Genomic DNA, 17,170 nt, shown 5'->3' with positions numbered 1-17,170 from the left:
CTCTGTGCTGACAGCTCAGAACCTGCTTCACATTCTGTGTCTCCCTCACTCTCTGCCCCTCCCCAGCTCACGCTCTGTCTCTCCCCTTGAAAAATAAATAAATCATTAAAAAAAAAAAAAAAAAAAAAAGGTTGACCATGTGGTAGTTTGAAATGTTGAAACTTAGGATACCCTCCCAGCTCCTCTCTGATGTTCCTCCTGCTCTGTGTACACACCTCTTAGGCCAGTATATTGTCTTTATATTGCATAGCTAGGGGGAAATGTTTGAATAATAAGCTGGGTTGAATACGTATTCATCCGGGGTGCCTGGGTGGCTCAGTCCATTAAGCATCCGACCTTGGCCCAGGTCATGATCTCACGGTTCGTGGGTTCGAGCCCCGCGTCAGGCTCTGTACTGACAGCTCAGAGCCTGGAGCCTGCTTCGGATTCTGTGTCTCCCTCTCTGTCTCTTTGCCCCTCCCTAGCTCGCTCACTCGCTCTCTCTCTCTCTCTGTCAGAAATAAACTTTAAAAAAAGATTTAAAAAAATACATATTCATTTGTGTTGGTTTTTCTTTATTAGAGAGATTATGTTTTAGATAATGTAGGTTTTACTCTTGCAGCGTAACTTACCTAGATAAAGTTCATTTTAGATTTAGGACGATATACTAACGAATATTCACGGAGAGATTATGAAGCTGGAGCGTACTGTTCATGGATCTCTTTTTAAAATAGTCATAATACTCTATAGCCTTTTATATAACAGTGGACAAAAGCAGATTGATTGAATTTTAAAGTAAAGTTTGGCTTTCTGTTTTACCTCATTTTCTACAAGTGAAACAGTTCTCTCGTTATTGGCGTAAAGTATTATGTGTACTAAAGAAAATGTGGAGTGAGAATATTCCTTCAGTCTCCATTTCAGGGCTTGATTTTGTCCTTTGCTCTCCTGTTTTATGGGTATTTGCTAATCCTCTTTCAAAGGAAAATGCTTTTTCAGAAACAAATGGAGAGAATGTAATTTGCAAAGTATATTAAAATTGCGTTTCGGAAAGGATACAGTTTTTAAGCAGAAAATAGAACCTCCTAAATTTATCTGAATTACTTATTTTGTGTTGGCTGTTCTGTGCCACTGGCTGTTCTTGCCATCGCAAAGTTGTGTGTAAATGCTAAGGTGAAGTTATTTTTAAGGTGCCATTCCGTTTTTACATGATCAGTAAATATCTCAGTCTGTCTTTTGAATAGTTATTTGCCTGTAATTTCATTTCTTAAAAAGAAGTTTCAAGAAGTCTGTAATGGAATTATTTGTTAATGATGTTTATTAGCTAAGTCTTTGGTGATGTTAGGGAATTTCCTCCATTTAATTGATTGCCGGGCTAGGTAAGTAGCTTAGCATATCAGAATTAGAGGAATGCGAGAAATACCAAAATAGATTTTTTTTATTTTTTTACTTTTTTAAGTGTCTGTTTTATTTTTGAGAGAGAAAGCACGTCCACACATTCACACATGAGTGGGGGAGGGGCAGAGAGAGAGAGAGAGGGAGACAGAAGATCCGAAGCCGGTTCTGCGCTGACAGCAGAGAGCCAGATTCCGAGCTTGAACTCACCAACTGGGAGATCATGACCTGAGCCGAAGTTGGACACTCAACCGACTGAGCTACTCAGCCACCCCAAAATAGGCTTATTTTGGAATTAGGAAGGCCTAGGTAAAAGGGAAGTCTCGTATTGTTGCAGGAAAAAATGGAGGACCCAAGAGTCAGTGGAACCTGGAGCCCAACCTAGGCAGCTCTTTCCTGGGTGTAGGACTGGAGCAAAGAAGTCCTTTTCTTCTTTGGTCCTGCTTTCTCATCTGTAAAAATGGGTGTGATATTTCTATTACATTGCTGATTGTGAGGAATAAGTGATGAAACAAATGTAGAGTCCACTACCTACATAGATCCCCAGGAATGACATTGTTTACTCTTTTTGAGACCTGCATTACCACAAACCTGGAATTCTGAAAGGAGCAGTTGTGGCAGTAAAAGACATTTTTAAAATTTGAAATGAAACAAAGTCAACTGTGGTTTTGTTATGGGATGGGACTCATATCAGTATCATCGTATTTAGGTCAGTAGTAGATTTTTAGGATGGTAATATGGTTGATAATGAGAGATCTAATCTAAGTCAAAACAAAAACTGCCGTTTTATCGAACTGTGAAGTGGACAGTGAGCTTTTAAAATTGGTTTAAATCCTCTAATGACCGTATTTGTGTGTTGCTTTCATGGTACTATCTAGAGTTTTACTCTTCTGCGGAGACCTCTTATCAGCTCTGTGATTAGAAGCTGCTTCTGTGCATTTTTAACTCTTTAGTGACACTTTAACGAAACGAGTGTAATTCAGAGATAGATATATGGTGAATTATTGAGTATGCAAGTTTTCCATTAGTTTTGAGAAAGTAAGAGTTCATCACAGTTGCCTAAATGGTAAGCCATTAGGTATTTTTCAGGATTAGCCTTCTTAACCCTGCTGACTTATCTCACGTCTACCCCAGATCATAACTTCACCCAAGCTGATACTGTCCTTTCTGAAACCAGCCGTATGCATGCTCTGCTGTTTCCTTCCCCCAGTTTTGAGAATGGTGTTCCACTGCTCCCTGTTCAAGGATAAGCTCTGGTCTGTGGGCTGCCCTGTCTTTGGGATCCTGCCTTCTTACAGTCCTCTACTCTTTCTTTGGCACGCCTCACCCAGACTAACCTGTGTAGTTATTTTTTTATATGTAGACAACTTATTTGTAAAATTGTAGAGGATACTGTGTTATGTCCTACACAATTAGGGCTCAAATATTTGCTAATGAAAATAGGCTCAGTGTTCCTCTTCTTTCCTCAGCCTGAAGGAATTGCATGCCTTGTCCCACAAGGGAAGCAAAATATTTCCTTGAATATGTCTTGTTTATTAAGATGACATAAATAGATTTTGGACAATATGTTTTTAGGGGAATTAGTCTTTTCATAGATCTTAGTGGAAAAGTAAATTGGATAATTGTTTACAAAAAAGTAAAAATTAAAATTTTTTATATAATGTTTATTTTTTTATTTTTGAGAGAGAGACAGAGACAGAGACAGAGGAGGGTAAGTGTGGGAGGGGCAGAGAGAGAGGGAGAAACAGAATCCGAAGCAGGCTCCAGACTCCGAGCTGTCAGCACAGAGCCTGATGTGTGGCTCGGACTCACGGACTGTGAGATCATGACCTGAGCTCAGGAGTCGGATGCTCAACCGACTGAGCCACCCAGGAGCCTCCCCAAAAGTCAAAATTTTAATAACCTCTGTCTTTTTTAGGTTATAAAAGCAGCACACACTCACTGCCAAAAATTTGAAAAGAACAGAAAAACATAAAGAGAAAAAAATTCTGTAATCTCACCATCTTAACATTTTGGTATTTTTAAAATATATATGCAGACAAATTATACGCTTAAAAATTTGAGATCATATGCCATGCAATTTGGCATATGAATTTTCTTACTTAACATTTTATTGTGAGAATTTCCGATGAGATTAAATAGCCTGAAAATATGACTGCATAGTGTTAATGTTAGGTATACTGTGATTTATTTAATTGTTTTCTTACTGTAGGCCTTTAGGTTATTTAATTTTTTTGCATACATAAATATCATTGAACATTGTTAACTGTAAAAATTTTCAACATCTTCTTTCCTTTAAGATGTATATCTAGTAGTGAGATTATTAAATCAAGGGTATTATTTTAAGGTTCTTGGTATATGTTTTACCACACTGCTTTTCAGAAATCAGATAATTTGCAGACTTAACAATGTAAAAGCATCTCAAATGATTCAGTCTTTTTTTTTTAATGTTTATTTTCAAGAGAGGGAGGGAGAGAGAGAGAGAGAGGCAGAACATGAGTGGGGGAGGGGCAGAGAGAGAGAAAGAGAGGAAGACACAGAATCCAAAGCAGGCTCCAGGCTCTGAGTTGTCAGCACGGAGCCCGACGTGGGGCTCGAACCCATGAACTGCGAGGTCATGACCTGAGCCGAAGCGGATACTGAAATGATTGAGCCACCCAGGCGCCCTTCAAATGATTAAGTCTTTTAAGCAAAAGTAAGTGAAATGTTAGATACCAGTATTTTTGTTTATAGATTAGTTTACTTTTTTCTGTTCCAGTATTCTTTTTTGACCATTTTTTTTTTAAATGAGCATCTTCATTATGATATCAGCAAGGTAAGAAAAAGATGACAGGATTTTGACAGCATTAATAAAAATTTGGAGGAGAGATTTAGATTACTAAGTTTTTAAATTCTCCCAGCTTCCACTTTCATTGTTTTCCTGGCAACAAGGAGTAATTGTGAGTTGCCTTTATTTATTTTGGAGTAACTTTTACATACCAGCTTTCGCTTAAGTCACTATGTGTTATGTGAGCACTTTTATACCAGGCTGTCACCAGAAGTGGTGACACACTTAGCATTTTTCATCATTTTAACAAGAGGCAGATTCTGTTTCGGAATTTGGAACTTACTATCTGCACTGCTGGTCTGAGTTTTGTGGCTTGAATGTTAACCCCTTTCTCTTTGCAAATAGTTAGTACTACTCTATATCAGTTAATAAATTGCCTGACTACTGGGTACATTAAAATTCCTTGATGTATCCTGGACCATTGCTTGTTTCACTTAGGGAAAGTAAAATTACGTGAGTCAGTGCTTCCTGAGATCGATCTGCACTGGTGACCCAGTCACTGCCTGAAGAGCGGAGCAGTCCTTTTAGCCTGCCTGTCCTGGTCACCTCAGTTGCCCCGAAGTGTCCGTTAAAAGTGACCACTTGGAAGAAAACTTGCAGAATAGTAGGCGGTTACCTTCCCTTGGAAAATACTTTCCTACACATTTGGAGGTATAATTTTGCCTACTTGGACATTTCTGATAATAAATAACTTAACCTTTGAATTTATAGTTCTATGTCGAGTCCATCCAGTGAGTGCAGACTGGTGACCACATAATGCTACATGAGAACCATGTGGTAATATCAAGCTGATCAGTGAAAAACTCTGGATCCTTCCGTAACTAAGGACCACTTGACCTATTTGTGATTTCTTCATCTTTGATTTATGGCTTATATTGGTAACTCCCAGGAGGAGGAGCGCTATTCTAGAAATGTGGAATATTGTTTACTTTGGATAAACGGAACAGCGGTGGCAACTGCGTGTAGAGTTGTGTTTATTTTGCTTGACCTGGGGGTTACTGATATTCTCAGAGGATTTAGTCTACTCTCTTCTCTTCAGCCTATGCCATTTTTGTTACGGGTACCTTTGAAATTTTAGCAGTAAGATCAGTGTGGTAGTACTCATCGAGAGTCAGTTCTCCACTTACGTTAATTTTTCTATAAACATACAGGTTAGCCTAGTATTTTCCATGAGGAAAAATTATAGTTTTCATTTTTGGTATCTATGAAAGATACCAGATGATTTTCGTATGTAACAAGCTTAAATGCAGTTTTAGTGTGGCTTTGCAAAACTCATCTTTCAGTTATCTGTATTAGAGGGAGAGCATTGGTACGGATTTTTTTTTTTTTTTTTTTAAGCATTTAATTTGGGAGGTTTTTGTGTATGTAACTGCTGGTGGTCTGCTTTTAGGAGGAAATTTACAATATCCCAAGTAAAATGCGGAGAGGCAGTAGAAGTAGCCTAATTCACACATGTGGCCCTTTCATTTCCACTCCCCTGCTTATGCCATGGGTGGCGGTGTTCAGTGTGCTGTTTGTCCTCCCCTCTCCTGGTGGGGGGAGGTGTGAGTAGTGTGTCCGTGTATCTGTTTGACTTACAGACCACACTGTAGTGGTGGTGATGTCCATGCAAATCTCCAGTCTGAAAGTGAATTTGACCAGCAAAACGGGGTGACTTCCAAATGACAGTAGGTTTAACAGAGGCTGGTTCTACAACTGTTTTCAGCAGCTTGCAAAATGTGTGCAGGGCCACCCACACTTCCTTCCTCTTCTCCAGCCACACCCGCACACTTCAGTTTGCTTCTCTTTAGCTGGGAGAACGTCAGTGTATTCTTGCAACATGTACTGGTAGTTGTTTCTCAAACGTGAATTTCCATATTAGAAACGCTCTGAGGCTAGTTGGCCTGTTTTATTCTGGTCCAGCCCAGTTCTGTGCACGTGGAAGCATACGCTAAGCAAGACCGCTTTAGAAGGGCCTCACTTAGTGGTCTTGCTGTCTTAAAAGATACCATCTGTATTGTGTAGTCGTTAAAAATATTGACGTAGAAGAATTGAGTGCAGTGGGAAAATATTCATCATACGAAGTAGAGGAAGAAGTTGCGAGACTTCACATCTAGTATCTTAGCTTTGTAAGAAGCATAGGTATGAAGAACATATACTCAAAGATGAAGAGAGGTCATCCTGGATGAAAGTATGAGGTGAATGGGGGCACCTGGGTGGTTCAGTCGGTTAAGCGTCCTACTCTTGGTTTCGGCTCAGGTCATGATCTCACGGTGAGTTTGAGCCTGTGTTGGGCTCTGTGCTGGCGGTGTGGAACCTGCTTAGGATTCTCTCTCTCCCTCTCTTTCTGCACCTCCCCTGCTCTCTCGCTCTTTCTCTCAAGATAAACTTAAAAAAAAATTAAATTAAAAAAAGAAAGTATAAGGTGATTTTTTTCTTCCTATATTGTGCTTCTCTGCATTTTCCAAATTTTCTAAAATGAATTTGTATCAACTTGTAGAGAGAAATACTTTTAAGATGGTTGTAAACCTCTCTCTCTCTTTGTGTCTGTCTGTATTATTCCATTTTATAAAAAAAAATTGTTCCTTGGCATATATTATACTTAGAAAATAATTTGAACGGCTTTGTACCAAACTGCTAACAGTAGATTATCTCAGACAGTAGAAAATTGGATGATTTGTAAAAAGAAATTCTTTTTGTCAGTTTATATGTTCTAATTGTATTTTTCCCTATATTGTACAGATATTTCATAACTTCATAATTGAAGCAAAATATTAAAAGGAAAGTGCTATGTCAAGTGAAAAAAGTAGGCTCCAAGATATAAAGTTATGTGTAGAATGATCACACCTTTGAAAACAAAGAAGAAACTGTATAAATATTTGCAGAAAGATTGCCAAAATGTTAATGGCGCTGATCTTCAGTGGTAGAACTACGATGCCTTTTAATTCTTCCTGCTGCTTCCTAGTCTATATGTTCTAGATTCTCTGTAAGAATATATTACTTTCGGGGAAAAAAATGTAAAGGAACATTTAGTTCTTTTTGAAAGGGTAGACTTGAAAGAAGGTCCTCTTGATATTTCAAAAGCCAATACTTAGATTTTGTGGGATTTTTTTGGAAAAATTATCAGGCTTTGATGCCCAACTAGAGATATTATTTTCTTTGCATTACAGTCTTACATCCATCATTTTCAGTTTAATATGTTTTAGGAAACTGGACAGCTCTGTAAATTCATTCTCTCGCGGTAGGGTGGAACAGTAAAAGAGTTTCTATTTGGACGAAGGAGAACACCATCGTTTTAATAACGGTGGTGGTGGTGGTAGCTAGTGTTTACTGCTTCCTCTGTGTCAGGCTTAATTGCAAACCTTTTTCCTGTACCAACTCATTTAATTCTCCCCACAACCTGTGAACTTGTACTCTTACTACTAACATTTCCTACTGGGGAAACTGATCATACAGGGAGGTCAGCTTTTTGTTCAGGGCCCATGGCTACTGATAGGGGAGCTGGGTTTCAGATCCAGTCCTCGGCGCTCCGAACCAGTGTTCGGCCACACTGGACTACCACACTGCCTTGCCTAGAGGCTGGATGAGACGGGCTGGCGGAGAGAGGGAAGCAAGGGTAATGGCAGGAGCTGCCGTATCCTTCTTGGAGCTGAAGGAGCAGGTAAGCGTTCCAGGGTTTACCTGTCTCTAGACGAGGCCCTGTGTGTGAGCTTGAGGGTTACCTGGATTCTCACCTTCGGTGTGTTGTGTAAATCGCCTTGGCCTAGTGTGAATGCTTGGGCCTTTCAGTATTTGTGGGATATTTCAGTGTTGGGGAGAGTACCGTGAGGCGCCTCCGCCAGTATGCCACCGCCTTAGCTATCGGTGCCCTGTGTTCGTAGTGATAGTTTCTTTTTTCCTATCGAATGGAAAGCCTCCGTGTGAAGGTGTTTTGTGTGTTCCCGGGTGCTGGCATTATAATTGATTTCTGCTGGCCTGCTAGAAGATTGTATGTTGTGAAGGTCGCCCTCTTTGGCTGTTGGAGTGAGTGTTTCATGATCCGGCAGGGGCTCCTGCAGGCAGGCTGGGCTTGGAAACCGGGCTGGGCAGGATTGGAGCTGCCTCCTGCTGCTTACTGGGCAAGTCAAGCCTCATTGCGCCTAGCTTGCAGGCTCTTGGTTTCGATTCAGTGAAATGTGGATTTGGAGCCTGTTACCCGGGAAGCATTTAGAAAATGGTGAATTCACTGTTTATTATTATTACTTCCTCCTCCTTCTAGTAGAATCTGTCTGACCTGGCCGCCTGGAACAATCTCTGTTTATGTGTTCACTGTTAAATTTCTGTTTCCTCAAGATTCTTTGAATGGGTTGTAATTCACAGAGGGGAGAAAGATCCTGGGATGCTGGGTCACTAAAGACAAATTTGCCATTTTTATGTCTGTCTGGATCCAGCCTTAGAATGTGTATTTTGACTCTAAGCAAAGTTAAAACAAATAGAACTAAACTAAAATCTCCTTCTGTGTTTTCCTTTAGGAAAAAGAAGCAACTAACAAAACACAGTGGTAACAAGGATTATTCAGTATGCGGTTTGTAGGGTATGTCCTGGAGCCACCAGAGGCACCTGCACTCTGTATAAGCCACCTCTTAACATTCAGTGTTGATGTTCAGCATGACTTTCAGGCCCTGCAAGGTCCTCAAAGATCGAAAAACAATGTAGTTACTTCCTGTGCGAACACAAAATGTACTTGATGGTAGGGTTGCACAGTAGGCTAGTACTTAAAGAGATGATCAGTAACGAGGATGTTTTTCCTTTCGACCTTCAGTTAATCATAATGTCCTGGTTTTTGGTAAACCGCTGTGGTTTCATAGACACTGTGGGTACGAAACGAAGTACAAAAAGAGTAAATTCCTTGGTAGTGAAAATGATTATTCTTTCACTGCAAGGTAGCCTCATCATGAAGAGACCCTGTTAGATTCTTTCCCATGAACTTGCTAGTGGGTTAAAAACTATTTTCATTGTACCCTTTTGCTGGCACAGTTCTGGGAAGAGAAACTGCAGAGTGTTGTCATTGTTTCTGGGTGTCAGAGACCCTGAAAAACTACTTTTTTCCCCCTCATTTACATACACATTTACTACTTTTGTAACAAGACAAAGTGAATGACCTAATTAATTTAATTAAAATTTAATTTAAATTCAGATTTATTTCTAAAATCCGATTTATATGCCATTGAACAAGAATACATCTAAACTAAAGGGATGAGAAAAACAAATATTATATCACTTGAGGCAGCCTAAAAGTTGTTTTGAAAGCTTAAGTTGCATTTGCCAGCTTGTGACTTAATAGACTGAGGTAGAACTTTAAGAATAATTACTGCCCTTATAATTAATCAAAATTAAAGATACAAAGATAGTTTTCTGCCCCCTGGAGTTAGCTTAGAGTTGCTATTTTTGAAAATTAAATATGCCTGAATTAAACTTTCTTTGGGGGAACTACTGTCCAAATAAAGCAACATCTTTCCACTTGGATTTTCCTGTTAATCTTGTCATTAAAATTATTAGCTTATATGACAAGATAATACACAGTGTAGAAGAAATTTGCTTTTTCTCCAACACCTGTGTATAGTACTGTTGGTTTCTTATTTTAAAAATCTTTATAGAATAAATGGGATTAATCATTTAGATTGCAGAAACAGTGTAGATAGTGGTTAAAAGCACAGATTTTGATGTCAGGGGGTCTTGGGTTTGAATCCTAGTCTTACATACGGACCTGGTAGCCTGTGCCAAGTGACCATTTCTGTGCCTCAAAATGGGGCTAATAATCCCTATCTCTGAGGGCAGTCGTAAGGATTAAATGAGGATGATGTAAAGAGTTTGGTATATGAGTGAGATGTTATACTTAGTAAGTGGTAACTTATATTTATTATTATGGTAATTACTAAAATATAAAAACCATATTAATAAACATACTAACAGCTAATATAGATATTTGAGGGTGGCTTCAGATAGGTGTTTCAGATAATTTCAGTTTGCATGTGGGAATGACTTTATGCCTCTTTTATAGTTGGTACTTTAACTCTCCAGATACTACCCTAAGCACAACATCATTTAGTGTGATTAAATGTTTATAAAGAGCGTGGGCTTTGAAATAAGAACAGTTTGAATCATAGTTGCAGCACTTTGATTCATTTTACACAAATACGTATAATAGGTTTTTAATGTTCGCTTTTCTTCTGTTCTTTTAAGCAAAAATGAGATTGAAAGAATGTAATGCTAGTGCTTTTTAAAAAACACCTTGTTCTATGTACAATTTACTTTTTTGGGATGTTTTCATCTAAGTGGGAGTAAATGATGTAACTACTGTTCTTAATAAAACAACTGGAAACATGAAAGTATATACTGGGAGCATTAGAAGAGACTTTGCAGAAGGGAAGGGTTGTATGCACTCATGGGAGAGAGCTGGTCTTGGGAGATGGCTGTATTCCTCATTGGATTTTATAATAATTCTATTAAATTTTGGTCAGAAAAAATAATAGTGGGAGTTGAATTTGTGAGATTTAAAGTGATGTCTTAATTTGTATGATTTTATACATTTGTTTTTCTGAAGGTCATTTATAAGAGTTGATTTCTGTATTTAGAGTTTACATAATAAAGGTTTAGAATTTTAAATGCCATGTGAGATATGGTCTTTAAAACCAAAGGATCTTTAAGATGGTTTAAGAATGCATCCTTGTTTGGGGTGCCTGGGTAGCTCAGTCAGTTAAGCATCCGACTTCGACTCAGGTCTTGATCTCCCGGTTTGTGAGTCCGAGCTCCACGTCGGGCTCTGTGCTGACAGCTCAGATCCTGGAGCCTGCTTCGGATTCTGTGTCTCCTCCTCTCTCTGCCCCTCCCCTGCTCTGTCTCTCTCTGTCTCTCAGTAATAAATAAACGTTAAAAAAAAAAAATTAAAAAAAATGCACGCTTGTTTGTTTTTGAACTATAAACAGATTGTGGTGAGTTTGGTTTGACAGTGTGAAGACTGTAATAGAGGCATAACTGATAAGTGCAAAGAGCGAGTACCAGTCAGCAAACATTTATTAAGCACCTACTGTGTGTCAGTTGCCGTTCTAGGCACTAGTGACACAAGAGCAAACAATTGGCATGTAAACATTTTGGAAAGAAGTTGAATTTCAAAATGTAACAAAATATTGACTACCTGTTATATGTAAAACACTGTTTAGGGGAGGGGAGGGTAGAAGGAAAAAAATAGAACCTTAGAGTTCTCAAGAACCTTACGGTCTTAGGAGGGAAATGGTGTATACGAAAATCTGTAGAATAAGACCTCATGGGCTGGTGGTGTCCAAGCTGCTGTGGAGATAACGGAGAAGGGAAGGGAATTCCAGCTGGAATTCTAACTAGAGGAGGCTTCACTAAAGGGATTTTTTTTTGGTACTTACAGGAAATAGTGCTAGTTTTGAAATAACAGGAAAAAGTTGTTGGGTTTCTGTCCAAATGTTTATTCTCTTTTCCCTTTTGTCAATTCTTGCCTTGTTTTTTAAGACACTAATTGAAATTACTTTGGGGGAAAAATTTGTTTTAAACATAGTTTATCAAACTTGCCAGGTTTCTTATTTCTGACATCACCAAAAACTTGTTTCAACAAGTCAGTTTTTTTTTTCAGTTTGCAAAATTTAATATGGTATTTAAATTCTCAGCCTTTGTAATATAAACCCAAAATATATAAACAGGTTGTTATATGGCCCTTCCTCATTTTATGTCTCAATTTATTTACTTCAGGCTTCTCTTAAAAAAAAAAAAAAAGTAAGGAAACTATAAAAGGAAAAGCTACAGAAACTTAATTTTGTTTCTTCTCTTATTTTGTAGATGTCCGTGGCGACACTGAAAATGAATTCCTTATTTTCACCAAATATTCTTATATGAGAAGATCCATTTTGAACAGTCTATATATTTTTTCTTCTGTTGGACCAGCATGGCAGGATTCAAGCGAGGGTATGATGGAAAGATTGCTGGATTATATGATCTGGATAAAACCTTGGGTCGAGGTCATTTTGCAGTGGTTAAACTTGCCAGGCATGTCTTTACAGGTGAAAAAGTAGCAGTCAAAGTTATTGACAAGACAAAATTGGACACTCTAGCCACCGGTCATCTTTTCCAAGAAGTGAGATGCATGAAACTAGTGCAGCATCCCAACATCGTACGCCTTTATGAAGTTATTGACACCCAGACCAAACTCTATCTTATTCTGGAACTTGGAGATGGAGGAGATATGTTCGATTACATAATGAAACACGAAGAGGGACTTAATGAAGATTTGGCCAAGAAGTACTTTGCTCAGATCGTTCATGCTATATCTTATTGCCATAAACTCCATGTGGTTCACAGAGACTTAAAACCAGAGAATGTAGTCTTCTTCGAAAAACAAGGTCTTGTAAAGTTGACAGACTTTGGTTTCAGCAACAAATTTCAACCAGGGAAGAAGCTCACAACAAGCTGTGGATCTCTTGCGTATTCTGCTCCAGAAATTCTGCTTGGTGATGAATATGATGCACCCGCAGTAGGTAGGTAACCTTCCTCCAATATTTGCCCACTTGAATTCCACCAGCTAGAGAATAGTTGGTCAAATTGGTTGCTGTTTATCTGAAAATAATTTCTTAAGGGACTTTCTTAAATGTGTCTTAATTAACAGATTGGGTTTCATGAATGCCGTGTATTCCTAAAGCTGGCAGTTAGTTTTACCCCTTATGTGGCAAACATCTAAGTATATTTGTCAGCACAGAGAAAAATGAGTAAGTTCTCATTTAAGGTAACCATCACCTGCTGACTGTAATTCTTTTGAACGTCTGAGTACATTTCCTATCTTCTTAGATCCTTCTGGTAGTCCCCCTAGTCTGCTCCTTCCTGGACATATCCTTTAACACTCACTGAGACTCATATTGGAAAAGTACTGTGAATGCTACAGTACATTATGAAGAATTTGGGCATGGGGATCTTTTATTAATTGTGATCTTGAAGAGTGTACTTGATCTCTCTCTGCTTCATTTCCTCATCCATAGAGTAGAATTGAATCAGATAGAGGTATTGTATCCTGTGTTACCGTGTTTACTTTTCACAGCGACCAGTGTGGTGGTTATTGTCTGTTTCATTGTATAGGACAGGAAATTGACATACAGACATCTGCTCTATGGTGGATTCCAGAATTTTGGTAGCCCTTTGCATTGCCAGCTACCCTCTCTTCACTCCAAAACGCTGTGTTCTCTCTTGTCCTGAGTTATCTATTCCGGGTGGAAGTGTTTGCTCCTTTTCATCTTGTGGCAGTGTTGTCCCTTTGGGATTGTATCTGCTTTGAAAGTCATGTAGGAATTTAGGAATTTATTCTTAATTTTTAACAAGTCGTTAAGCTGAAGGTGTGGTCAGCTTTTACAATGTTTAGTTTAATCTTGGAATAATAATGCTCTAATATTACATGTACGTGATATCCCATTCTTAGGAGTCTTCCGTTTGCATTCTGATCATTTGAAATGCAGGTTATGGAAGATTAAAGGCACACATTGAAGAGTACCAATTTTATACTGAATATTCTGTACACCAAAATACTGCTTTTCGTCTTAGATTTCTGTGTCCTGTAAAAGAAAGGGTTGTTGAATGGTTCCTGCCCAACGCAGATAACAAGGCTTCACCGAAACCTTTCATTAGGATATTTGAGTCAGAGATTTTTGGTTAATGGAGCAGGTCTCGTCAGAAAATGAAGCCAAGAATTTACAGAAGAGGAAGCATAAATGTCTGAACATGGAAATGATGATGTTCAACCTCAGTAATAATCAGGGAAAATAAAAGCCTGATAAGATACTATCCATACTTTTCACATTGGGAAAAACTAATGTCAGACAAAACCAAGTGTAGATAACACTATAGATCTTCAGGAAATCTAACTAGTACTGCGTAGAAGACAATTATCTACTAAAGTTAAAGAAGTACACAATCCTGAGACCCAGCACTTCTCTTCCTGTGTACACACCCTTAGAGATGCTCTCACTCATGTACACAGATTTTCAGAGAATGTTTTTAACAGCATTATTGAGTATTCATCAGCAGGGGAATACATTGTTTGATATTCATGTGATGGAATTCTATATATTGGTGAAGATCAATGAACCATGGATGTCATCATGGCTGTAGTTCACAAACATTTAAGAAAAGCAAATTCGTAAGAATACTGATAGTATTACAACGTTTATATCAAAGTTTAAAACATATGAAGCGGTATTATGTACTGTTCAGGGGTGCATGCACATGTAGTAAAGCTCTGAAGAATGCATGAGGTTACACGAGGGGCAGGCATATCTAGAAGGTTTTATCTATTGGTGATGTTTATTTTCTAATTTGGATGGTGGGTACACAGGTATTCACTATAATTTTCTTGTTTTTTTTTCTTATATCTTCAATGTTGCCTTAAAAAAACTTTTAAAAAGTTTTTAAAAAGGAAAAGGAAAGTGGGAGGATGCCTACAACCGCACTTGTTTTCTATGTCATTACTTTTTCTTTCGTTGTTACTAATTTTTTCCATGATCTTTCAGTTTCCCTTTGTTTTCTTTTCTACTGTCTTCAGTTGAAAGCTTTTTTTCTTCATTGTTCTGATTTCTAACATTTAAGGTTGTGTGTTGCTCTCTCCTGCAATCTCTGGTAACAACCTGAGGATTTCACTCTCTGGTCATTGTTTTTCATTGCTGAAGTTTATCTTTACTGTTTTATTTCTTACTTAACCCAGAGGTTCTTTTTTTCTTTTTTAATTCAAAGTAGATAGATTTATGTTTCTTTTTAGCTGTTTGGTTTTTAACTTCTAATTTTAGTACATGGCAGTCAGTAGTCTACATTGCAACCTTACTGGTTTTTGCTTCGGGGAGTATTTTTAGATTTTCTGTGTGGCTTAATACATAGTGATTTTTGGTGACTATTTTTAGCATATACAAAGTTTTTGTACATAATTAAAGTTGCTAATTGTATAATTTGTTCCTCTGTGTCAGGTTTTTATTCTGATGTTATATTCTGAGAGAATTATACTAGTTCCCTACTCTAATCTGAATTTTGTATTTTAATCAATTTTTGCTTTTATATGTTATTTTCTAGCTGTGTAAAGTATGTAAATTGCTGTAATTTATTTTGCATAATGACCTATACCTTTTATCAATATGTAACTGTGCTTATTGCCATAGATTCTATTTTGTCATTTTGTTTTAGGATGTATTGGCGTCTGCCCTTAATGTTCAGAGTTAGTCAGTATCATATCATTCCCTCTGACCTGCGAACAAGAACTATATGTAGTTTGTAGTACCTTTTACAGATTTTTAGTTTGCTTTTATTACTTAATATATCCTTTTTCTGGTTCAATAATGCTTTAAGAGCAGATGAAGACTCTGGGCATATCTTAAAATTGTGTTCCTAAGCATCTTTAATTATTCCTTTTTTTGACCTAACTTAGTACATGCGAAGAACATTTCAAAATCCAGTGTGAATTTAAAAGTGACTAGCCGGTCTATCTGAAAAGCATTGCCTTATCTTGTGAAAAAGTGGATTAGTAAAACATAAACTGAGATATTCTTGACTGTTAATTTATGTGCTATAGAGTGTGCAGTATACCAGTTTTTGGAAATCTTGCGTGGCACATTCAAGCCAAGAGTTGTGGTTTAACTAGAAGCCACATTGAATGTACTCGGGACAGCCTGTTCCTTCCTCTGCTTTAGCGCCATGAAGAAATAGGTCCACATACTCCCTCCTACAAGAGTCTTTTTTAGACAATTTGGGAAATGGGCAGCCACCAGAACTGTGATTGTAGCATCATGTGTATGATAATGTGTAAATATTTTCTTTGAAAACTTTTAAAAAAAATCAGTCCTTACTGTACACATTGTACAACCTAAGGTGTAATACCTTTGTGATAGAACTTTGAAGTTAGTCCAGAAGGGCATGAATCAGAAATTTTCTCTTTGGTTTATCTAAATCTGCTATTATAGTTTGTTGTGAGTTGATAACTCCTTGCTTTTATTTCAGATTTCTTCCAGAAAAGCTGTTAATGTATTTGCTTTTACAGTCCCTCCCAAGGGGCACCAAATCTGAGGGGGTATAGTTTCATTTTTCCTGCTCAAAGTTACGATTTATTAGAGACAGATGCTTTAGTAGTGTTTCTGTGTTTTCCGACTTGAACTTTCTCTTCCCAGAGTCAGACTGTGGTTAAATTTTTATTACCTACTCTTAAAATTTGCCATTTGGACCGTGAGCCCTGATGGATTATAGATTAGAAGACCTTGGCTTGTGTCACAGAGTTTAGGCCTGAGTGTAGAGTTTGAGATTATGCATTTTTAAGGGATCATTTGTGCCTTTTTTATGCATAGGGAAGTAAGTTTGGTCTGTTTAAAGCACTATCTTGTTCGTCTTATTTAAAAAGGTAAATATAAAACCTGCCTACATGGTACGTATCCAGCATGAACCGCACTGCCTCCTTGGGCCCAGGCGGCCGCATGCGGTGTTCAGTTGTATGGAAGTGAAAAACGTGTCCTTAGAAACGTGGTGCACACCTTCCGCAATCCAGCTGTCGAGTGCAGGTCAGATATTCTGAAAGATACCTTTTACAGAGTATACCATCACCACCTGTCACGTAAAACCAAAAGAAAAAACTCCTTTCCTAAACTTTCTGAAGTTCCGTGTGCCTGTGAAACAAATGACAGTTATTTCAGAGATCATAGGTAAAAATTGATCCGCCACGAACCCTATGTAAATAAAAGCACTTTACAGTATTAGCTCTGTATGCACGACGTGCTGGCTTTACAGTGTGACTGTTGTGTAATTATGTATTTAGGGAAGAGCCATTCTGTGCTTTGAGTAAAATCTTTTGAGATATAAATAAGCTACTCTAGAACTTAATATTTGTAATAAAGATTCTTGAGCACGACATGTTATAGGTAATCTATAGGTACCATACGTAGGGGTTTTTTAGGCTAACTCAACCATTGATTTTTTTTT

General features: G+C 37.9%; 1 protein-coding gene across 1 annotated transcript in view; it reads left to right on the top strand.

Annotated features, from left to right (window-relative positions):
- Positions 1-6,028: 6,028 nt before the first annotated feature.
- The window catches only part of SNRK (SNF related kinase), a 48,056-nt gene continuing 36,914 nt past the window's right edge, over positions 6,029-17,170 (top strand). Inside the window, 2 exon segments of the mRNA XM_030330672.1 lie at positions 6,029-6,450; positions 12,020-12,714. Coding sequence (XP_030186532.1) covers positions 12,126-12,714 — 589 coding nt within the window. The 5' untranslated portion in view covers positions 6,029-6,450; positions 12,020-12,125.

This window comes from Lynx canadensis, chromosome C2 (genome assembly GCF_007474595.2).
Source record: "Lynx canadensis isolate LIC74 chromosome C2, mLynCan4.pri.v2, whole genome shotgun sequence".
In the NCBI taxonomy this organism is placed as follows: domain Eukaryota; kingdom Metazoa; phylum Chordata; class Mammalia; order Carnivora; family Felidae; genus Lynx; species Lynx canadensis.
This window is presented reverse-complemented; position numbering and strand designations above follow the sequence as displayed.